Here is a 24123-nt window from a genome sequence, read left to right as displayed (position 1 = left end):
ACTGATAAGAATTTATTTTTCTCAAATTTATGTGACTGTTTTTCTAAAACCCAAAATACGAATCTCTCTCTTCTGGGTAGTCTCAAGTTTAGTGCAGACTGAATAATTTTCTAGCTTGTTACCAATATAACTTCATTTGAGTTACTGTTAAAAATTTAGGTTCTTCAGCACTGTGCATTTCTGGTATCTACAATACCATCTTGGACTGACATTTCATGATGCTCTGTTCCACAAAATGTTCTTCTGAAGATAGCAAACTTAATGTAATTTCTATCACCATCTTCTGCAAACCCTTACGAGTTCATCAGGCATGTATTCCTTCTTGTTCCTAACATATTCCTCATACAGGGCAGTGTGAGGGATCTTGCTGTGCCTTTCCTTCTGGTGTTCATTAAAAAGGTGCCACTCAGAGCCTTCTGTTCTTTTTGCCTGCTCCATGGAGGGATCACTTGCAGGTGATGTGAAAGCCTGTTCCTTTGAGAGGATGCAAACCAGTGGATGATAAACCCCACCATAATAATTCATCAGAATAGATTCAAGAAATAATTTTTAGGCATTCTTCCAGCAGCATGCCTGACTTGCAGAATTTAAAAGTTTTGATGTCTGTGCTACAGGTACCATAGTTTTCTTGCAAGTAGAATTGCATAGGAATTCCACCATTCTCACTAACATCTGTAGTTTGTTCCTAATTGAAACATCATAGATAAAACTGACCTGTGAGAATGTACAATTTGTGCTTAACTGATATTCAAACTTGGAATGCTATAGGTTTTTTCAGTAAATACACAGGAATAATTGGATACAATTACAGTGTTATGCATAAGCATCAAATCAAAACCAAAGTAGGTCCTCATAGAAACAGTGGTTTCTAACCATATGTTTGTTATGTGTATATTGAATATTTTATCTCTTTAAGTTGCTTGTAGAACACAGAGATAACAAAAAATGAATATTTTCACATGGTGAACTGGTGACTTTTTAACCCCAACCTTGACAGGCACCCATGGGGACTTGCTGGGGTGATATTGCAGAAGGAGTGCGAGTGGAGGTTCCAAACACTGACTGCAGCCTACCTACCAAAGTCTTCTGGATAGCTGGAATTGTAAAATTAGCAGGTAAATGTGTTTTAGTTGAAATTAAAATAATCAAAGAACTGTGTGAAGGGATCTAATAATTTAGTCAGTGATCACCTGGTGAGTGTAATGCTGGCACTGGTCAGGTTGGCAGAGCTGTGTCTGTAGGTTACATGCTGTAGTGTTGCCACTGTTCTACAGTGGCTTCAGTGATGCTTGAGAATGTCTATCCTTGGTTTGTTTTTTTTAATATTGCCTCAGAGTGCAGTAAGAGCAGTGCAGAGCAGATAGACTGTATAAGAGCTGGCAAGAAGCCTCATTATACAAATCACTTGTCTTGCTAAAAAGTTAGAAATTCAAGGTGGCAGATCTAAGATATGAAAAAGCAGATACTGTGCGTAATTAATTTTGTCCTCTTACGTACAACTCCTAAAGGTTTATCATTCAAGAATTTTAATTAAATTGACTTACATGATAATACATGCACATTTATCAAAGTAATCTATTCTGTGCATTAATAGCATCCTGAAATGTGCCATAAAAACAACTTGCTATAAAAAAATTGGACAAGAAATATTAATACATATTTTATAGTCTTGTTTAATTCTTGTGGGTTTTTTTAAATGCTTTCTTTCAGGCTACAATGCTCTGCTGAGATATGAAGGCTTTGAAAATGATTCAAGTCTTGACTTCTGGTGCAACGTTTGTGGGTCTGACATCCACCCAGTTGGTTGGTGTGCAACCAGTGGGAAGCCCTTAGTTCCTCCTCGAAGTATGTAAATAGTGGCCTTACTGACTCATGTCAGAGTCTCTTTATTAGACTGAATTTGCTCATGGTCCAGATATCAAGTATTCTTTTGCCATAACAACTCTTTCAACAGTTATGAATTAATAATTTTGACTTTTGGAAAAATAAGGGCTTGACTGATGCTGAAGTGTTTCTTGGAATAGCCCATCTGATGCGACTCAAAGCTTTTAAGATCAGGGTGGCAGCAGTTGGCTAATCAGTGATGGGAACATACACTGATTTAATTTATACTTTGTTATTAAATTCTTTACCCTGACCCATAAACCTAATTTTGGGTAGCATTCATTCTCTAAAGAGGCTTTTTGTCATTACTGTCATGTAGGTGTTTTAATAGTCATCTGGGATTTCTTCTTCACATATTCCAGACTCTAATATTGTCTCTAATGGACAAAATTAAATATCAGTGGCTTATTTTTTCCCCTTTGTTTGCAACAGCTATCCAACACAAATACACAAACTGGAAAGCTTTTCTAGTGAAACGACTTACTGGTGCCAAAACACTTCCTCCTGACTTTTCTCAGAAGGTAAGGCTGATGCAGTATCAATGATGTTCTGTAAAGAAAATTGCACCAGTGTGAAGAACTGAAATATTTTACAGTGGCACATTACCTTCTCTTGAAGGTGATACAGTAGTTTCTTCCCTTAGATACAGTTTTCCTTGGAATCCCTTCTCCAGTTATGTCCCCACTTGTCAGTATGTATTTGGAAAACTGCTCCAGAAAAAATAGCTTTCTTTAAAAACTAGTTAGTCTATTTTAATTTTAAAATACCCCATTTAAAAAATCCACAGAAAACCCAGAAGTGCTCATGAGTTACCCTATGATATGTAAGAAAAATGAAAAGTGATTTTTCTAATTCAGGAATGATTTTTATCATGCACTATTTCAAGAAACTGAACAGAATATGTTAATGTAGCATGGATCTAGAAGGAATGAAGATCATACTTTTACATCTTAGTATTTTTCACCTGCTCTGGACAATGTTTTTTTTCTCTTAGTCATGTCTTCAGGTGTGGCAGCTGCTGTATAGTGTGCTGTAAGTTTACTTACCAATATTGTGAGATGATGTTGCATATAGTTCTTAGTAGAAATATGAGACTTGACTTGTTGTTTTACACTGTATCTAATGTTTAAAAAACAACCAAAAAGCCTTTCTGCAGTTGTTAATTTTTATTTAAAAATTGGCTAAGTTAGAAGCCAAATTAAGTTGTCAAGATCTCAGTCCTTTGGGGGAGGTGGTAATGAAAAGGGCAAATGACAGATACTGATTTTTAAACACAATCAATTTTCACAAAGCAGATTAACATCTATTTCCATTCTCTTCCTTTCTTTTGGAAATACTTTTGTCAATGGCCAGCTTTAATTATGTTGAAGGTTTGTTTTCCATGCCTTATAATGAAGTATTTTAATCCTGTTTTTAAAATGCTGTATTTTGAGTGGATGACAAAACAAGAACAAAAAGTCTTGAGATTTTTCTTGTTAAAATTGTTTCTCAAGGTAACTTCACCCATTGTTAACAACTGAACAAACTTTCATTATGTCAGTGGAAAATTCCTTGAACTTGTGAGGGAATTGTATCTCATCTTAAGGGATGACCTTGAAACAATTGAAGTACTGTAGGATCTATTCTTAGTTTTCTGAAACATTTTGTTACAATGAAGTAGAAGAGGAATAATTTGTGTCATTTCTTCAGGTTGATTCAAGTACTTGAATTAAATTACAAGTGCATCAATACTGTGCTTTAACAGACAGGAGGATATAAAGCAGAGGATATTCTTACAGAATGTGTTGTGTTGCTTCAAGGTGTCTGAGAGTATGCAGTACCCTTTCAAAACTTCCATGAGGGTGGAAGTGGTGGACAAGACGCACCTCTGCCGGACAAGGGTGGCGGTGGTGGAAAGTGTCATTGGGGGCCGCCTGAGGTTGGTGTATGAAGAGAGTGAGGACAAAACTGATGACTTCTGGTGCCATATGTACAGCCCACTCATTCATCATATTGGCTGGTCTCGAAGTATAGGACACAGGTTCAAAAGATCTGGTAAGTTTGGTTTGGGTTAGAGGTGTTTTGTGGGCACTGTTGGCTGGGAGGAGTCTGGCTTAAGCAGTTCTGTTGCTTTGTACAATTAATCAAACTATTTTGAATAATGACATTTTAAAACATGTAATGTGGCCCAGGGGTTTTATCCATTATATTACACTCAGGAATTTCAGTTAAAATTATAATTAACTGTATTATACACCAGTGGAAAAGCCACAATAACCTTGAGGTTGATTTGTAATATGTTGATATTTAGAAGATTCAATGATAAACAAAGGTCAACAAAATGTAGGCAGAAAAACCTCAAGCATGGTAAACATCACTTTTCATGCTGATACCTGGAATTACAGCCCTGCTCCACAAACTCCTAGTTTCTTCACATCTAACTCCTTTTTTTGTACAACGTGACATGGACAAGTATCCTAGTAGATACAGAATTTCTATTTACTCGCAAGTTTAAGGACTGTCTAATATTTTATATTGCAGTATTTACATGATTTAGAGGGCGTTAGGAGATGGGCAGGGAAAGTGAAGTGACAGCCTAATAGAAGGGACACAATTAAGGCCCATGCTACCTAAAATACAAAAGTAATTGTAATTTGAAATAGTTAAGGTTTCTAAACAAAAAAAAGTCTGGGTTTTTTATTATTTCTCTGTTTCTTGTCAGAAACAGAATTTCTGTAAAGCATTTCACAAGGCTTCCCTTCAGGGAAAGGCCTTCAGTTTTCCTAATGATTCAACTTTCACTGAAACCATTTATAAACAGATAGATATAGATAGATATATTTCAAGTGATTGTGTAATTATATAAAAATATATAGAGAAATGTAATTTTCTGTCATAGCATAGTGCAAAGTAGTTTACCTGCCAATTTTTTGCAAAAGCTTTTATGTAATACTTTCATCAATTTTGCAACATAATCAAACGGTCTTGTAAATACTGGATATTGGGTTTTTTCCCAAAAATTGTTTGTGTTATAGAGGTAGCTCAGATTGAAGTCAGCAAGGAAAATGGATGGATTATGTCCTCCTGATTTTTGTGGGAGTGTTGCTAGAAACTGTGGGCCTTCCACACCACTGATTGTATGGTACTGGTTAATATATTCAGAAAAACATATTGTTTGCTCTGTGAACAGAACTTCTGAACAATATTATGATACTATTATTATTCCCTGTAGATATTACAAAGAAACAGGATGGACATTTTGATGCACCCCCACACTTATTTATGAAGGTGAGTTCAGTAGCTAGAACACTCTTTGCAGAGTTGATTGAGGACTTTTAGTTCCTGTTGTGTGTAAACCAGACCTGAAACTATTTACATCCTGGCCCAGTACAAGCATTTCTGCTTTTATTACCCAATCTGACCTCCTTGATATAAGCAGAGGTGGTAGAACAGGTATTTCAGTCTGTTGTTTTGGCAGTGTGGGGGTGTGTTTTGTTCCAGGCTCATTAAATTCTTTGTTTCTGCTGCTGTTCTGTGATTCTTCAGGTAAAAGAGGTTGATGCAGCTGGAGAGTGGTTTAAAGAAGGAATGAAGTTGGAAGCTATAGACCCCCTAAACCTTTCAGCAATATGTGTGGCAACTATCAGAAAGGTAAAAAAGCAAATGTGCATTTTTGGGAGGCAGAGAGGAATCCTTTTTCACTAAACTTTATTCGGGCTTGAAACAAAAAGCACGAAACCAAAACCAGTGCAGTTGATTCACACAGTGAATGGGGTATGTCTGTTAATTGTTTATATACAACTGCTATGAAAACATGCTCATGTAAATTTGACTTTAATCTCTGGAAATTCAGCCTTACCTTTACTTAGAATGTATGTGTGAGATGAATTTGCAGGAAAATCTTCTGCTAATTATACCAGTTTTGCAGCTGTTCAAAACCAAACCTCATCTTGCTGACTTGCAGAAGTCTATGAAGATATTTTAAGGCTCTCCTTTCTTAGCTTGATTGAAAGGGAGCCAATCCATGTGAAATCTGCTTTAAAAGAGAAAATGTAAAAAGCAGCTTAGCTGAATTGTTTAACCTTTCCAGTGAGGAGGAGTATGGTTATGGTTTTGAGTAATGGTATACCGAATATCCTTGCAAGATGAAGAATAGACTGAGTTATAAAGCTTTAGAAATAGAGCTGATGTTCACAAGAAAAACAAACTGGAGATCAGAAAAAGGAAATGTTGATCTCGTAACTTTGCAGTTATCAGAGGTACATGTGACAGTGGTATTCACAATCCTGGAGACAGGTATGATTTGGAGGGTTTTTTGTTATAATTGAATGTCCTTCTAAGTGTGCTTCCATTATTATTGAGTTACTTTCACTCTTTTGAAACATGGCATGCTTTCTTTCTAGCCTTCTCACCCAGCTGAAGGTATTTAATGTGGAATTTTGTTTCTCTTTACCAAGGTGTTAGCAGATGGCTATCTTATGATTGGGATTGATGGCTCAGAAGCAGCAGATGGGTCTGATTGGTTTTGTTACCATGCCACTTCCCCTTCTATTTTCCCTGTTGGTTTCTGTGAAATTAACATGATTGAACTAACTCCACCCAGAGGTACAGGTAGCATTCTGACACCTTTTATTGTGAATATTGCTCAGTGATATTGTATGTGCCATATGCTTTGTTTCTTAACTCAGCCTACAAAATTCAGGTCACTTTTTAGAACTTCCTTAAGTCTGAAACAAATACAACAGCTTTACTTTGAAGTGATCTGAACCAGAGGTAGCCAACTCTTCATTTAGAAAAAGTTTGATTATTGGCTGAAATAATTTGCATTTGCTGTCAGAAATTCAGGATTCCACTAAGTCAGTGGGAAGTGCAGGAATCACTAAAAAGGCTATTCCAAAAGTGTAACTGGTTGAGAAGTCCTAGCCACCAAAACAATTAATGAACATTGTAAAGAATCTTACGCTAATTCACAATACCAGTCAATTTTTGGAAGGCTATACATAAACTTGAGTTTTAGGGATGTACACTGAATAAACCCCTCTGTGAGGAAAAGCTCTCTGTCCACAAGCACATGTGCCTACAGAAGACTTTGCCTCCCTTTTCCCATTTTTTGCCTTGGTCTGGCACTTTTTAAGAGGATTATAGCTGTATAACAGCAGATGACGATAATTTTCTATGGTTTTTTCCCTCCATTCTCATTCTTGCAGGCTTCTACTTGTATTTAATGAATTATTTCTCTAGGTAATAACTACAGTGTAATGCAGCATGCAGAAAGTAATTTCATATCATTTTTGTTGTACAGTAACAACTCTGTCTCCTTAGAGTGTGTGGAAAGTGCAGTTATACAGATATAGTTTTATTTTTCAGTGAGCTCATTTAGTGAATTTATTGCCTAGAAATTCATGGGCACAAGCATCCCTCAAAAATCTGAGGTGCAGAGACTCTTGCAATAGAGATACTTTTATAAGAGGAAATGCTTGTATATCAATACATATCAATCATTTTAGAAACACATATATGAAACTGATGAGACAGAATAGGAGAAAAACCTGCCTTTGGTGATGAGACTTTACCTCTTCACTCTTCACACACTGCTTTCAGAATGTGGGTTTTGTTGTTAGCACATTTATGATAATCAGTGTTTTTCTTGTATCACGGCAACCTAATTCTTTACCTCCATGTACATTTTCCCTTTTACTGCAGTTTTTCTTAAGTCCTGTGTCATCAGTGAGAGGTGATTAGAAGTCACACATGCAATAGTCTAATAGTCATTTGGAAGAGGAATTACCAGCAGTAAAATACAGAGCATAATGCACATTAGCATTTTTAATAGGATCAAAGTGATCAAAGCTCCTTAACTCTAATGAGGAGGGTATTCTGCTTTCCAAATTACAGGCTGGAAAATGGACAGTTTCTTAATTCTGCCTGGTCTGACAAGGCCCACGTGCACATTTCTTGTGTGTGATGAACTTGAGTACAAATATCTTGGTGTAGCAGAGGAATGTTACATTGAGAAGAAAAGCATTAATATGCAGAACTGATACAGTATTGCCCTTACTAATTAACTCTCCAGCTGCATCTGTTCATGGAGATATTCCATAGCCAGTATGAGCACTCTTATCCACATTGCATTTAGCAGTGTGGAAACTTCAGTTGCTGTGAAATCACTGGACTTTGCAAAGCTCATTCCTCCCAAACATCTTCATCCCAAGCTGAAATCAGTAGAAGATGAAGGCTTAGGCACTTTGAGGGATGGGATTGAATTTTGGGCTGTGAGTACTGAGTGTGGCAGCCCTGAGCTGCAGCCCTCTGCCCCCACAGAGGTGAGATCCAGCCCTGTGCTGTAGCTCCCATGCCATGCCCACTGCGCTGCAGATTTTCAGCATGTCCATCACTGCACACTGCTGCAGAGAAACCCTCCAAGCTGTTGTTGCTCCAGCTAGAATTAAAAAATTATTAGTTTAAGCAGTTGTTGGAGTTGCCCAATGGAAAAGATATTCCTGTGTTTTATGCATATTCAGTAGCAGATACATATATTTTTGAGAGATTGTTTTCTTCCCTTTATAATAGCTTTTAGAAAATCCTCTTATTTTCCATATTACTGCTATTTTTACCCTTATTAAACTTTTAAAATGTCCATGTTTATCCTTACCATTCTGTTCCTGACAATTCAAGTGTTTCAATAGTGAAGCTATTTCCCCACATGGAAGAAACTGGATGTGCTTAATTCCATTATCTGTTCTGGGTCATTTGTGTAGGGCATTTGTAGAGATCAAGAATCTGCGTGGACAAAAAACTTTAAGTTTAAATGATTAATCTTAAATGATACCTTTTATGCTACCCAGTGCTTCATTCTTCCTGTTTGTTGCAAATGGGCAATGTCCAGGTGACTGTCCCTTAGACCAAAGCTCACAGAGTGGAAGTTTCTGTTATTAATGTTTGACTTCTTTGTTGTTTTTTTAGCTGTAACACACTCCCAATGTGCAATTTTTTGCTGTTTTTCTTACACCTGAAGTTTGCAGTTGGTGTATGAAAATGTTGTTTAAAATTCACAGGTTATGCAAAACTCCCTTTTAAGTGGTTTGACTACCTCAGGGAAACTGACTCAATAGCAGCACCAGTGAAGCTCTTCAATAAGGTAATAAAAATTGTACATGTTTGTACTGGAGTTAGTATTTTCTTTCTATTTCTGCATAGTGCATGGGATGGACCCATTTCATTAAATACAGTTTTGAAAAACTGAGACTAGAGATAAGAACCATTTGAGTAAACAAAAGTTGGTATCTCTGAAATGTTAGACAGATGCAGAGGTGCAGGAAACTTCATGAGTGATACTTAGTTTTTTTCTATATTAAGTTGATTGAAGCTCCTGTTTCAGCGCTGTGTTTAAGCTATCTTAATGAACATGTCTTAATGAACACGTTTACTGATGTTTGCCTTGTTTGCTTCCCCAGGAAGTTCCAAATCATGGGTTTCATGTTGGCATGAAACTGGAGGCTGTAGATCTGATGGAGCCCCGTCTGGTGTGTGTGGCCACAGTGACACGCATTATCCACCGGCTTCTGAGGATACACTTTGATGGGTGGGAAGATGAATATGATCAGTGGGTGGATTGTGAGTCCCCAGACCTGTATCCCGTGGGATGGTGTCAGCTGACTGGGTACCAGCTGCAGCCTCCAGCACCGCAGTGTGAGTCCTGCTTTGTCAATAGTAGAGATGAATTTCGTGGGGGCTCATTCTCCTAACCTTTTCCAGTTAGCTCCCCAGGCATAACAAAAATAGAACAAATCCTTGCTAATGCCTGAAAGTGCTAATTCACAGTTCTAATCTCTCCCACTTTGATTTTTAAAGTACTTCTGAGGTTTTTTTTACTATTTTTCAATGCCAGAAGATGCTGATTTGATGCAGGGAAAAAGCCTCTTACTTGTCAGTTCTGGAGGAGATCGCTGAGAATTTATATTGCTTTAAGACTGCCAGTGTATCTGTTTCACCTCCTGAATTTTGTAGAACTCAGCCTGTGCAGAAGCTGTATCTAATTTATTACATCACAACTTGTCCTGTCAGATCAAGTGATAATAACTGCTAACTGGGTCTCAAGAGCTGTTGTTTAATGAGAGGGTAATGAGAGAGTTCATGTTAAGTAGTTTAGTGCAAGTTGTTTTTCCACAATAAATTTCTGTCTTTGTTCTGTCACTAAGGAAAAATTCTGTAACTGTGTAGCAGTTTTGATGCATTCTGAAGTGTTTATTTTTTTAAATAATAAGCAGAAATTTTGAATTCTTCTTTTTTTGCAGCATCAAGAGATAGCCAGTCAAGTTCATCCAAACAGAAGAAAAAAGCTAAATCGCAACAGTACAAAGGACATAAGAAAAGTGGGTGACAAAGCAGTGTTTGCACCTTTCCTGTTGTTTTAAAGTTTGTGGTCTCTGCCTAAGTCCCTGCTCTATTTGGAAATGTTTGTGTCTAAACAGGTGTTATGCTTAAAGGTGCAGTATGCCATAAAAGGAGCTTTTTCATTGAGAATAACCATTTTTTATAACTTGTGATAGGGCAGCTGTTGCTCATAATAATAATCTATGAATTGTAGATGGACAATGGTTAAAATATTTTTGTATTCTGACATAATTTCAGTTAAATAATATATTGCCTGTGTAGTTGTACTGCCTTGTACAAAATACTCAGGTATCAACACAGTTTTCCCTCTGCTCTCTGTAACACAGGTGGAGGAATAAGAACCAAGTTACTGGGATCAGAAAGAATGAGGTGTAGAAAATTTGAATCATCATCTAACTGGCCCCTCTTTAAGACAAAAAAGCCACTTATTTGCCAAATTTTTTGCCTTAGGCATCTGTAATTAGGCTTTTACATTATTACTTTCAGAAACAAGCAGCCCTGCTGTATGTGGCTGTTCTTGTCACAGTAAAACACACTACGGACATTATTAAGAATCTGAAGTGTTCAGGTTCTTTGCACAGTAGTTGATTCCCTTGGAATCAAATTGTCAAAATATCAAATTAGCTTGATTAATTTAGACTTGTTTCCAGAGTGTTTTGTTGTTGTGTAGAACTAATGTGAGGAATTAAAGCCTTGCCTTCCTGGTAAATTTGTGAATGGATCTATTAAAGCCAATTGGAACCTTCTTCCCCAGTCATTGAGAATACAACCTTTGCTGTGTTGATCTTTGGGCATGAAAAAAGTTGGCTGGTGAGTTTCACAGATAAACCAGGTGTCTGGGAAGTTCTTAGAACCTCTTGCTAAGTGCCTCAAACATTGCACTGGTTTTTCTTTTTGCTATTGGAGGAAATAAACAGTAAAACAAACAGTAAAATCCAGATCCTTTTCAGAAACTTGCAGCAGTATTTTTTAAAATAGAATTCAGGTACTAGAAAACTCCTCATTTGAGAATATCCAGGGAATGTGAGTGCTGTTGCCTTAAGCTAGGGAAATATGGCCCTATGGTTAATTACCTTTGTGTAGGACCTGTTTTTGGATAATTCTGCACTGTCTGAGCAGATTTTGTTTATAAAGCTGTGCTAGACCATTGTACTCCTTGCCTTATCCCTTTCCTAATACCTCTGCTAGTTTCTTGCTACCCCTCTTACAGTTAGTGTGACCTGAAGCTGGAAGATTAATTCCTCTTACTTAGTGCCATAGGAAGCTTTAGTCTAGCTTTAGAAAACTTAGTCTAGGGAAATTTCTCACTAACCTGAGGTAAATGTTGGCTGTGGAAGCAAGGAAAACTTCTGACTGTGTTCTGGGCTGTTTGCTCAATACTAAGAAATCCTCTTGATCACCAGAAGATGAGAGAACAAGGTCATGAAGAGTTAGAGCTGGTTGCCTCCTACATGGGTTTTTTCTAAGTAGGTTATGGCAGTGGAAGTGCTGAGTCACAGGAACACAGGAAATAGCACTAAAAATGTCTTCTGAAGCTTTTTCTTGTTCAGCACTTGTAAATGAAATAGAAGGTTATTTTGTAAAGGATTTCAGTCACAAAACCATATAATGCAGCAGTGATGTTTTTATGGTACCATGTAAAGTCACCACAGATGATTGATGAGAAATTCTGTGTATGTTGTAAATTAGATTAGTTTTAGCAGGGCAGGGTTATTTCCACACATTTTTCTCAAGTGTTCACAACACAGCCCAGGATGTCGTTGAGTCATTCTGCTGTGTGTAATGATGCAGATTTCTGCTGCAGTGTCCCCTCCTTCCTGGGAGCACTGGGAGTGCACATATTCTTTGGGAAGCAGAACTGATGGCATCGTAAACACTTTGGGAATGCTGCTGGGGATATGTGAGAATCTCCCCCAATTCCCTTTCCAGTAGTGTTTGTTTCAGTGAGTGGGGTTTTGTACTGTGTGCCTGCTGCTCAGATGGCTGTGCAGGTGAATTCTTGAAGGGTAACTTGCCAGCATGCCTGGACAATTAATTAATCATGAAGGACGCAATATCTGCTGGTATTGTCTGCTTCCTCTTGGGTATATGTATCAGAATAAGGTTACTGAAATCATAATCTGACCTCCATATTTTCAAGGCTGGGATTCTGTAGACACCATTCTGCCTCATTAATCTCTCTAAAAGGCTCATCCTGAAGTTGTCTTATAAGAAGAATATTTGAGCATATACCTTTAGCATATGCATAATCAGTTACCTTTGCAGGACTGAGCTTTTGTTTGTCTGTCCGACAGTGCTGATAGGACTGAAGCATCAGCAGCCACAGTTTTGATGTAGCTGAAGACACTGATTTGTGTTACAGATCTTGTACCCTCAATACCACAGAGAACATGCCTTGGGCACAGAATGGGAGCATCTCAGTGGTAAAGGAGAAACATGGTACTTTGTATGGGAAATGTTTTAATAACATTTTTTCATGAATGCAGTGTTTAATAATTCGAGGGCATTTTAGAAGTTTTTTTCTACACGCTGAAATGGTTATTTCTGTTACAGTACGGCACTGTAAAAATGGGGAATACCATTCTAAGGGAATTAAGAGTATGTATTTTTAGAGGTGCTAAACTTTGTCTGGAGAGAATTATTTCCCCAGAAGCATCCTTCTGTCTCTTAGGCACACACACTGAAACAACTGCAGCCTCACAGAGCCAAGATGTCTTGGGTGTCCAGGCAGAGGAATGTGTGTGACTGTGCAGTGTAGCTGCAGCAGAAGTAATTCACAGCACTTGTATTTCATTGATAGAGCATGAAATAAGTAGGTCATGGTATTAAGCAAGGGCCTTGAAACCCTACCAGCACCCTCTAGAATTCAGGGACTACAATGTGGTTGTTGAGAACAATTTTCCCAGTAATAACTGAATAGTGCCATTGTATGTGCCCTGGTTTTCCAGAATGGGTGAATATCAACCAGAGCCATTTCTCAGTGAACAGAGTTGCCTGATGCACTTTAACTCGAGCGTTTATTTTAGTTTGACTTGATGTTTAGAGAGGAAGATACCAGTTGGGAAGAAACCTGTCAGTTTGTCCAGCCCACCCATGGCAGGTGAGGTGCGGAGGAGCTTCTCTGGGGATGACGAGTTGGTTCCTCCTCCATACCGAGCCCTTCCAGCACAGACAGCCCCCGAGGCCTTCCAGCCTCCCAGGAATAGCCAGGAGTTCAGTCCCAGCCTCCAAACAGGTAACTGGTCACAGCAGTGCGTCACTGCAGAGTGGGGAGCTATGGTCCAGGGTGTCATGTGCTGACTCATCCAATCTTTCTTTTTTCCTTTTTTTTTTTTTTTTTTTTGCTTTGAATTTTAGTTGTTTTGGTTTTTTTTCTGTTAGAGAGCTTTTCATTCTCGCTGATGCACCACGTCACTGAATTAATCATAGCAGAGGGTTGCAGCTGCTTTAGAACTTCAGAGGAGGGAGGCTTTGGTGTGGGTTACTGTGAATCCCAGAGGGGCTCTGCAGAGTGTTAAAATACAAAAATGCACTCTGGTAATGTGGATCTGGGAATATTGGATGTAAGTAGGTCATTAGTGTGGATTATCCTTTGCAGAGAAAATAACGATACGCGATAAATAAACATTTTTGTCTTTGTATTGGAAAAAAGCAGTTATCTGGGAAAAATATCTTTGGAATGTGTTATTTGAAATTTTGTGGATTACTAAGAAAATATATTTGAAACAGTGTAGTTGTGCATCTGTATGGCTGAGCAGAGAGAAACTCTTAAAAATTAATCAGTAGTATTAAGGAAGGCGATTAAAATTTTGAACTTATTTAAGTATAGTTTGCATAATGTAAGCAATCTTCAATTATACAAGTTCACTTCAAGGATCTGGTAGTTTTTTCTATTCCTTTCTCCTAATATCTGTGGCAACATAATGCAGCAAATTATTGCTAACAAATATGTTGTGGCAATAAGCTGTCAGACGGGCTGGATGATGCTCTCCCTGCAGGACAGTTGCCAGGTTGATAGATTTAGCTTCAGATTTGCTTGATTACTCCCTTAAGCTTGCCTTAGTCTGCACTTAAGCTTGCCCTGTCAGCACTCTGCTGACTCTGGAATACATCCAGAACAGTTTCTCTTGTCCATGTGTTATCCATTAACAGACTGGGGGAGAAAGAACCCACATGCCACCTTTAGACCCTGAGGAAAACCTTTACTCTCTTCTGCACACCTCTTAACACTTCTCAAGGACCCCTTTAGTGTCACTTCATGTTGCTACTGGTGTGTACATGCTGTGTTTAACAGAGCCTTTGATGCCAAAGGGAAGCCTTGCTTAGGGGAGAGTGTTCTGGAGCATCTATTTCTGCCCAGTTGTTCTTCTCTTATTCCAAATCTACACCTGCATTGCATTTCTATAGTGCAAAGACATACACAGTCTGAATTTCTGTGTCATTAGATCTCACAGTTCCTATGAAACACCTGTGTTCCTTGGTTTCTGATACTCAATGCTTTCTGTGATCAGTTGAGGGGAACTTTTCAACCCTGAGTTTTGGTAAGGCTGGACAAAATTCATTTTGTTTGTGGTGTAGCCATGTCATTGTCCAAAGGTGTTTGTGTTTATATTGAAACCAGCAAGACCACACCTTTTCAGTCTCTAGGAAGGAGGCATAACCTTGATACCATCTAATCGGTTTAGAACACGCTTGAGATTGGCCAGAACTCATTAATTACATACGTATTCCTCAGCATCATTCATTGCCTGATGTTGCAGTAGCTGTAGGACAGATGCAGGGGATGTTTGCAGGGCTTTGAATGGAGTTAGTGTAAGGTTAGTAACAAAGCAGCATCTGCTCTGAAATGTGCTGTCCGTGGGAGATCTCAGTAAGGTTCAAACCCAATTCTTTCCCTGTTTGTATTGTCATGAGGACAGGAGAAAGGTTCAGCACTTCTTCACCTTGCTAGAGAGCAAAACCACTCCATACAAACAAGTTCCTGATGCTGCTTTAGGGTGCATGAGTAGTTCACATCTTTCAGTAATCTGAAATGATCTCTTTAAGCACTGAAATTCACCTGTTGGACTGTTTCACTTTTAAAAAGAACCTACAGCCAACCTGGCAGAGGAGGAGATTGTTCCCAGAGATTCTCCCAACTCTGGAGCATATTGCTCCATTCATATTGGTTTTGAGAGGTTTGAATGTCATAGCACCAGACACAGTCTGTGTCCTGGCAAATCACTGAGACAATGTAGAAAGGGAGTACCTGGCTCATCTGCATCCCTTTTCCTTTAGTTGGATGACTTCCACTAGCTTTCCTTTTTCTTCTTTCAAGTAATTCAGTGTGTAGCTGTAACTAAGCTTTTCTGATGGAGGATTGTAGTTAAAAGCTGTATAATAGAAACAAACTAAATGTCAGGACTTTGGTTTAAATGAGCCAAAGACAATCCAAATTATGGCAACTGCTGTTACTCCTGTACCTGCAGGAGCTTCCTGCTGGGGGGAGAGAAGGGAAACAATGTGCATGGTGGGTTGGTTTGTATCCCTGACCTCTGTGTAGCCTTTGCTTAAGGTATTGCAGCATAGCCAAGTAGCCAATTGTGCGTCTTAGCATTTAGACAGCACTTTGTTGTACCCCAAAGATCAGGAATCTTGGTCAGAGATGGGCATGATGCAGGGAAAAGTACTTGAGAGAAAAAAATAAGGAAGGGATTGTGGGCTGTGTAGATGGGAGGAAGAATCTACTAAAGATGAGGAGAGCTTGCATTATGCTGCAACTTTTGACATCTTCTACTATCTTAATTTTCAAATTTTATTTTTATTTAGCTCAAGAACTTGTTTCAACATAGAAGATGACATAGAATATTTGTAAAAGAATAATCAAACAGCTTGTAAGTTACTGAAGGGCTATCAGTAGCAGCAGGTTATGGGTTGGGGTTTTTTTCTTTCACTGCATATTCCTGCATTTCAAGACACATTGACAATGTATATAAACTTTATACTCAATAATTATAAACTTTGATACTTTTCTCATTCATTTGGTCATAGAGAATCATTTATTTTTGTATAATCAACCCTTTAATGTGGGTACTGCACCTTTAATGAATGCTTACATGTTTTGTTTTCAGTGTTCTTTTCATTGTGCTCATATTTTGATAATCATCTCTATTCATTAATGAAACAGGAAAAGTAATTGTGACATTATTGCTATTCATAACATCTTTGTCTTAGATCTCATTTCTATTTAATTTTGACAAAAGAAGAGAGAAGATTGAAACTACAAAAAATGTTTTGCTTGAATGAAACTGTCTGGGAACTTAAAATTTTAATGATGAATTGAGAAATCTTTGTCAAAAATTTTGTTGTCTCACACAGACTGTTTGCAGTAACTGGGCTAAGTAATTTGAATTATAGGTTAACTGTTGGCCATTTCCAATCTCATTTTTACTTGCATAAAGACTAAATAGGAAGCAAAGTGGTTTAAAAGTTTAAGTGGTTTAAAATACTCAGATCTTGAGAAAACCTTGTAGAGAATATATTATTGTAAGTAATTTGAAGTCTGTTAATATTGGAGCATAACTGGAGGTTCCATCTGCACTCACAAAGTGTCTGCTCTGTGTGGGATCCTGAGTGTTATAGTCTGCATTTTAGCAATGCTTTAAGAAAATGGGGAATCTGGGGTGTGCTCCCAATAGCAATATTATTAAGTAAATTGAAGGAAAAGTTGCACTTTAAATTGTATAGATGTTTAACATGAATTTTTGATTTGTAGTGACTTCATTGCAGCTGAAGGAGGAGTTGCTGGATGGAGAGGAGTACAGCTTCCTGCAGGGAGCATCTGACCAGGAGAGCAACGGCTCCGCCAGCTACTACATCAAACAGGAGCCCTGAGGCAGCTCCCAGGAGTGTGGGGCACAGCATTGGTGATAGGAAAAGAACCTTTCTCCAAGACTGACTGATTCTGTTCCCACTTGGATGGTGCAGTTCGGGTGACTGTGCCTGGGGCACTTTGCTAACTGTAGGTGAATTAGACTCAGTTCAGAATTTTTTGGAAGGGCGGGGAAACTATTTTAGTGAAAAAGATTTTTCAATTTATTAAAAACAAAAAAAATGGACACTTTTGTGTTGTATTTGAAGCTTTTGAAAGAATTTTGCAATATTTTCAAGTTCAGATTTATTGTGCATTGTTAACAAGAACTGAAATTCTAATTTTTTGGTAAGATTAAAGTTTAATTAGCATGGTTATGGGAAGCAGTTGGAGGAAGATATAGTTGCAAATACAAATGAACTGTCATAACAAATGAACCTTTTTGGTACAAGTTGGGAGACTTTTAGACTCTTGTGAACTGCACTGGTCACGCCTCTGGTTTTTTAATTGTGAAAATAAGGCTTTTAAGCCCTGATTTAGAGGCATAAATTGTATGTGGAAGATAGTGCTGTAAAGCTCTACTCAGTGAGTAGGCCCAAGTGCAACGGAGCGGAGCCATCGCCTGAGGAAGATTTTAACTTTTCAAGGTGTTTTTATTTAGTTTAAAATACCTTTTTCTATATAAAATTTTGGGTTTTAATGTTCCTTAGGGTCTGATTCAGTGCCCATTAATATCAGTAGCCTTGTCTCCATCGACTGCAGTGGGCATTGGATTGGATCTAGAAAGCCCTTGTCTGTACATGAATGTCTGTAGTCTTGGAATGCTTCAGCAGATGTTTACAGAGCCCTATGCCAAACTGGAACTTCAGAAAATTCCCTCATTGGAAGATTAGTTTTAGCTCTGAATTTTGACTGAAGAAGCAGCTTAGATGGACAGTCACTAAGGACTCCCTTGGTTATTGGGAAGGAACTTGTGAGTATTCTTGTGATTTTTTTTTCTTTCTTTTTAAATTTTTTTCCATTCAGGAAGCCCTAAATGTTTCCTTACCATCTTAAATATTTATCTGTGACCATTCAGAACTGATGTGCCACGTGGTTTCAGGTGAGCTGAAAGGAGCCCTACACTGTGGATTAAAAATTAGTTCAGTCCTGCATAGCCTGCAATATTCATGTCTTGCTGCAATAGTGTAACATAGGAGTTGTGACTTGAGAACAGTATAAAAATTACATGGTTTTAGTCTATAATTCATAAACTGGATTTGCCTATTGCCTGGAATTCTTGTCTCATGTCAAGTATCCCATTAGCCCCACCTGGTCAACTTCTAGAATTTTACAAGGCAAAAGTCACATAAAAGGGTGAAAATGACAACCACTTAAACACAAAATTTTTGCAGGAGCTCTTAGTAATTTGGATTTTATCTTTCCATATTTTTAACCTTTGTACATTTTTGTAAATGGAGTTGATGAGTGAGGTGGTTGATCAGCCCTGCAGAGCTGTGACTGGAAAAATGTGCATCAAGAGCTTTAGCTTTTACCAGTAAGGTTCATTAACTAAACTCTCAGGAATTATCTCATAAGTTCTGCAAGTGCTTCTGGGTCTTCACAGGTCCCCTTCAGAGCAGTACAATGACTCTTGACCATAAATTAGGGCTTAAAAAAAAAATCGATCAAAAATTATTAACATCTGTATTCCTACAGCCTAAGAAATGCTTTAAGGATATCAACCCACACAGCCCCAGGAGACCATTTTTGTATATTGTTGTTTGAGCTTAAAAAAAAAAGTGCATAGAAAGTTGAAAACCAGCAATTTGATTATTTTCTAAAAAATTGCTCTAACTTTGGGTACATAGTATTGGTGATATGCACAGGTTTACCTCATTCTATGCAAGAGGGGTTAATTATGTAAAGTTTTGTATTTACTACTGGAAGTAAAACATGTCCTGTATAGTGTAGGAATGTCTGGAATCCTTTTCTCCCTTACTGGTAACATTTCTTAAATAACGACCCATTTTTAACAACAGCTTCTTCTATTGACAGAATCTGTTAATCAGATTACAGGAATCTGTAACTTCAGGTGGTAAAGACATTTTAGCTCTCTATAACAGCCACGAAAAGGACTTTGTTGGACCTGGTAGACTTCAAATACCTTATCTCAGATTCTGACCCACCCATGAAGTTTATTTTGAACAGCCTAGATTGGAGAAGTAGGATTAGAGACCATTGTAGTGACACTTTGAGCCTTGAGTGTTTGTTTTCCTATGTTCTCAATTTAACCTGCTGTAAAATCCAGCTCTGCAAGCATTGATTTGGTTTGGTAAGTATAGTACTATTGATTTATTTATTTTTTTTTAATGCAACAACTTGCAGGTTGTCCCAGTCAGCTGGAACAAGGTTCTCACAATCTTGCTTTCTTCTCTTATCAGCAGCTTCTGACTTGAGTAGAAAAACTGTTGCATTAATTAGTGTTTCCTAAGGTAGAAGGTCGGGCTAGTTAATGAGTGAGGTGCATTGCCAGGTCACTAAACTTGGGCTCCTGAGTATTGCCCAGGCTCATCCCTGATTTCAGAGTTGGTCTTCAAATGTCAAGAGGGAAAATTAGTCCTTAACACACTTCCTGTGCTGGAAAATGTAAGAATCTGTTCTGTCAGTTGTTACAGTATTCTTTTATTCATCAAACACTAAAGTCTTGTGAGGTGATGTATGTTCTCGGGTACCCGTGTGACTTCAGCAGTTGGTGAAATGTCTTTTGTGTCTCTGAGTTCATAATATGCCTCAGTTGTGTAATTGTCGAGTACAGTGACATCTGTGCTAAGCAAACCATGGAAGGAGCTGCTGGAAGTCACTTGCTGAGGAGAAGCTCAGGAAAACCTGAGCAAGGTGCTACCAGGGATGTGATCTCCAGAGAGCCTGTGGCGTGTCCCTGTGGCAGCTCCCTGGCTTTGCAAAGCATTCCCGTGGCTCTGGGATGTTTCTCTTGGCTTCAAGCTGTGGTACCTGGCTGAGAGAGCAGCAGATGTTGGACACCTGAAACCTTCAATGGGGTCGGACTAATTCTGGCATTTGGCACAGCAGGTTTTTCTGACCATGAGGCAGCCCAAGCCCTGTCCCTGCCTTGGCTGCTGCCCCTTTCCTTGCTCCAAATCTCTGCTGATCTTTGATTGTTATGTTATTTTCAGTAGAACTCTAACCTGTTCCTTGCTACGTCTGAGGAAAGCTACAGCAGTTATTGATTCCTTGTTCTACGGATACTAACACGGGTTTCAGTGTTTGTTTTGGTTTTTTATTGTTGTTTTCTGTGATGTGAATACCCTCCCTCAATCTTTGTACGATGGTGCTAATATATTTGGTAACAATCCTTTATTGGGAAGGGATTTTAAAAAACTGTGATTTCAGCTGAATTTTTCTTCCTTTTGATTTTTTTTCATATTTAAAATGAAAAGTCACAGCCATTTATACAAAAAAAGGCATCAGCTTTGGCCCCCGGGAAAATGTTGGGGCGGGAATCAAGATTAAACAAATGGGGTTTTTACATAATTTCTGTATGTATTTGATATATAGATCAATATCTGTACAAATTTATCTTTTATTTTCTTGGTAATTTGTGTGGTCAGTGAGAAAGTATTTAAAGCTTTCTCATGCAATGTACATAACTCAGTGAAAAAATGCTTTTGGAGAAATTAATGTTACTTTCATTTTTACGAGACTGCAGATTTTCAGCATGGATGTGAAAAGCATTAAAATTATAACTTTGTGTACAAGATGAAAATAATTCACTAAATTTGCCTTTTTTACACAAAATAAAAATTATAAAAAGTCTTTTTCTGAGTAGGGATTGTTTTGTTTAAAAGACACTCTTAGCCCTAAATGCATTTCAGCTTATTTCTCTCAAGATAATGCACATTAATACCCACAATCTGTAAAACCATGAGTATTTTAAGTAACTGGGTATATTGGTCTGACAGCAAATCGTGTGAGGCCCTGAGCACAAGGTAATGGGTTTGATAGGAGAAGGTGAATTAGATAATCATTTCAGAGAGCAAGCTTTGCACTTGGCTCTCATTTCATTTAGTATTAGTATTAATATTTGTATAAGGAGGGAAATTTTGTGGTATCCCGTTTTTCTTCTAGCTCCTGCCTCCCTTCAGCTCTCCCTCTGCAAATTTGCCACTTCTTGAGTTCAGCAGCTGTGCCAGGACCACGTGTCAGTGGCTCCTGAATGACTAAAATGACTTCCCTGAGTATTTGAACAGGGGTCTGTTGTAAGTGAACGCACCACAAGGAATTAGTTCACACCCATTTATTTGACAGTCACTTTCAGCACTAAGATAACCGTGGTTGCTCCCAGGGCAGCAGCTGGAATGAGATGAGGTGTTGGAAGGCACAAATCACTGTGGGAACCCATCACTCATAGATCCAGTCATGTGCACAGGGCTTGAAGTCGATGAGCTCTGCCGGTTTGAACCAGAGGTTGATCTCCTTCTGTGCACTCTCCACGGAGTCACTGCCATGGATGATGTTCCTGTGGAAGGAGACAAACATTGTTCCCTATAAAAATACACTTTCAGCAACCTTGTTCTCAATTTGCAAAAAACTTGCATGAGGCATCTAGAGCAGGGAGACCATTGCTGTTATTTCTGGTAGTGTTCCAACACCCCCACCCCCCCAAGAGCTAATTATTTTTCTCAGGGTTGCTCTAGAGCTACTGTTCTACACCAGCCCCTGCCTGAGCTTACGTGCTGCTCTGGGGAGGAGCTGGACTGCAAACAAAGTCAGCTTTGTACCACTTTCCTAAGCAGCAGCTATGCACTGTGACCTGCAAATGAAATACCATCAGACTAAGGTATCTACCACCAATTCTGGCTTTGTAGAATAGGAGACTACCAACAGTTTTTGTGTTGGCAGTGAAACAGTGAGTAGGAGTTGTTGAGTTTTGAGTATCAATTAAGAGACTGAGCACAAACCTTCCCACTTGAATGCAGAAGTCACCACGGATGGTGCCAGGCTTGGAGTCTGCAGGGTTGGTTTCCCCCAGCATTACTCTCCCAGTTTTAACCACGTTGAGTCCTTCCCATACCTTAAAGTAAAAAAACAAAAAATTCTGTTACGCCATGCTTATACAAAATATTGACAACTCATCTTTGCTCTACCATACTTTGCAAAGAAACAAAGGCTCTACCACTAAAGAAATTAACCCTGCCTAGATTCTCTCTTAGGCCTGTAAAGGTGACAAGGGAAAAAGCGTATGAACTGGAAGTACTTGTAAAAAGGACCATCACCATTGTTACTGCAGTGAAGGAGATCCTTCACCAAGCCTCAGAGTTAATGTACAAGGCCAACTCCCAGCCCTTTGTGTTGTGGTGGGATAGGGACACCCTGCTGAGTGTTCTCTCCTAGCTCATAACCACAGCAGGAGATGCTATTAGAGCAAGTGCCTTGTTTTGCGAGGAATGTAAGAATGAATGACACAGAAGATGGGTTTCTGTGTCTGAGAGTCTGACCTTGCCCAAAGCAGATTTTTGGTGCAGAAGACTCGCTTTCGGGAATTTTGCTTTATGCATTTATATATTACGCATTTTAATACCCATTTTATATGTGCACTTTTCTTCTTATTATAGTAACTTCACTGTCTTAATTTTAACTTTTTCTTTTGCCACTATCAGAACTAGGTAGTTTGAAAAAAATGTATCTGCAACAATATCTCTGAATATTCTTAATAATTTATAGAGCAAGACAAATATACTCAAGAAAGTAATCTTAAACTAAAATCAAGCCACTTACCATGGCCACAATAGGTCCAGAGTTCATGTATTTAACCAAACCAGGGAAGAAGGGGCGGTCTTTCAGGTCAATGTAATGTTGTTTGAGAAGGTCTTCAGAGGCCTTTAAAAGGGCAGATGTAACTTTAAATATCATTTTCTGAGTATCACTGAACAGAAGGTGTTACAGGTGTAAGACTATGAGTGATTAGATTCACTAATAATTAATGTTACCAACAATGCTGCAGTGCTATTGTGGGTATCAACGTGAGCTCCTGCTGTAACATTAAGGGAGTTCTTTGTGGCAGTGCTGGGAATTGGCAATATGATTTCTTTGCACTGCAGTGACCCTCAGCGATAAGCAGAGTACGGGATTCCTGGGTGATGTTACCCAACACAGCCTTTCAGCCAAGGCCATTCCAGCTCTCAATCGGGCTGCATTAAACCACTGGAGCAAAATTCGCTTTTTCTGGAAAGGGGAGAAGCCGCGTGCTGGGCAGGAAGCCGGGCCCGAGGCGTGCCCCAGCACAGCCGCATCAGATCCCCGCTCTGCCGTAGAAGCAGCCGCAAGGGGAGACTCTCTGTGCGTGGGTGTGGTGAGCCCCTCTCGGGCAGGGCAGGGACGGGGATGGGGGGTATAAAGACGCGGGCACTCACGTGCACGAACTTCATGGCCACGAGCCGGAACCCTTTCTGCTCGAACCGCTTGATGATCTCCCCGACCAGCCCGCGCTGGACGCCGTCGGGCTTGATGGCGATGAAGGTGCGCTCGCCGTTCCCCGCCATGGCGCTGCGGGCGGGAGCGCGGCGTGAGGGGACGCGCGGCCTCAAGGTCGGCGGCGGCCATGGCGGCACCGCCCCGCCACGCGGCACCGCCACCGAACGTCCCCCCGGCCCCGCCGAGCCCGGCCCGGCCCCGCCGAACCCCGCGGGGCCCCTCCGCCCGCACCCCCCGTGCCCCTGGAGCGCGGGGCCCGGCCCGGCCTCACCTTTCTGGAGCTGCTGCCGCCGCCGCTGCCGCCCGCGCCGCTGCCGCCGGAGGAAGAGGCGGAGGAGAAGGCGGGCGGGCCGCGGATCCCCCGCCCCGCGCAGAGGAGGAGCCGCCGGGCCGGCGGCGCTTCGGGGGCGGGACCGCCAGCACCGAGCGGGACCGGGCCGGGCCGGGATGAGACGGGACCGGACCGAACCAGGCAGCGGGCGCTGCCGGGCCCCGCGGCCGGGGGGCGGCTCTTGGCCAGGCCCGGCCGCACCTGTCGCCTC

General features: G+C 39.8%; 2 protein-coding genes across 14 annotated transcripts in view; one reads left to right on the top strand and one right to left on the bottom strand.

Moving 5' to 3' along the window:
• MBTD1 (mbt domain containing 1) overlaps positions 1-20923 on the top strand; it is a 35177-nt gene extending 14254 nt beyond the window's left edge. For 10 of the 13 annotated variants that reach the window (XM_039562602.1, XM_039562600.1, XM_039562598.1 and 7 more), the window contains 11 exons: positions 998-1115; positions 1711-1845; positions 2317-2405; positions 3684-3918; positions 5096-5151; positions 5410-5514; positions 6321-6474; positions 8919-9001; positions 9318-9552; positions 10158-10235; positions 17012-20923. In XM_039562602.1, coding sequence (XP_039418536.1) covers positions 998-1115; positions 1711-1845; positions 2317-2405; positions 3684-3918; positions 5096-5151; positions 5410-5514; positions 6321-6474; positions 8919-9001; positions 9318-9552; positions 10158-10235; positions 17012-17130 — 1407 coding nt within the window. In that variant the 3' untranslated portion in view covers positions 17131-20923. The remainder of the gene's footprint in view (positions 1-997; positions 1116-1710; positions 1846-2316; positions 2406-3683; positions 3919-5095; positions 5152-5409; positions 5515-6320; positions 6475-8918; positions 9002-9317; positions 9553-10157; positions 10236-17011) is intronic. The other 3 variants (XM_039562604.1, XM_039562603.1, XM_039562601.1) reach the window with 1 other exon arrangement.
• A 466-nt stretch (positions 20924-21389) lies between these two features.
• LOC104694278 (nucleoside diphosphate kinase) lies at positions 21390-23959 on the bottom strand. The gene is made up of 5 exons (XM_039562610.1): positions 23853-23959; positions 23521-23653; positions 22886-22987; positions 22069-22181; positions 21390-21626 (listed from the first exon to the last, which is right to left on the bottom strand). Exons 2-5 carry the CDS (start codon positions 23647-23649, stop codon positions 21509-21511), a joined length of 462 nt encoding a protein of 153 aa, XP_039418544.1. The 5' UTR covers positions 23650-23653; positions 23853-23959; the 3' UTR covers positions 21390-21508.
• Positions 23960-24123: the final 164 nt, after the last annotated feature.

Source organism: Corvus cornix, chromosome 18 (genome assembly GCF_000738735.6).
Source record: "Corvus cornix cornix isolate S_Up_H32 chromosome 18, ASM73873v5, whole genome shotgun sequence".
Lineage (NCBI taxonomy): Eukaryota > Metazoa > Chordata > Aves > Passeriformes > Corvidae > Corvus > Corvus cornix.
Note: the sequence above shows the minus strand (reverse complement) of the source record. Positions and strands in the feature narration are given on the sequence as shown.

Bases quoted from the DNA above. Each gene is read 5' to 3' on its own strand.
- LOC104694278 (XM_039562610.1), bottom strand. From the start codon at position 23,649: ATGGCGGGGAACGGCGAGCGCACCTTCATCGCCATCAAGCCCGACGGC. The intron at 22,988-23,520 runs GTGAGTGCCCGC...GCCCTTTTAAAG, and splicing joins TGGCCATGAAGTTCGTGCAC to GCCTCTGAAGACCTTCTCAA. The intron at 21,627-22,068 runs GTTTGTGCTCAG...CTCCTTCCACAG, and splicing joins TTCTGCATTCAAGTGGGAAG to GAACATCATCCATGGCAGTG.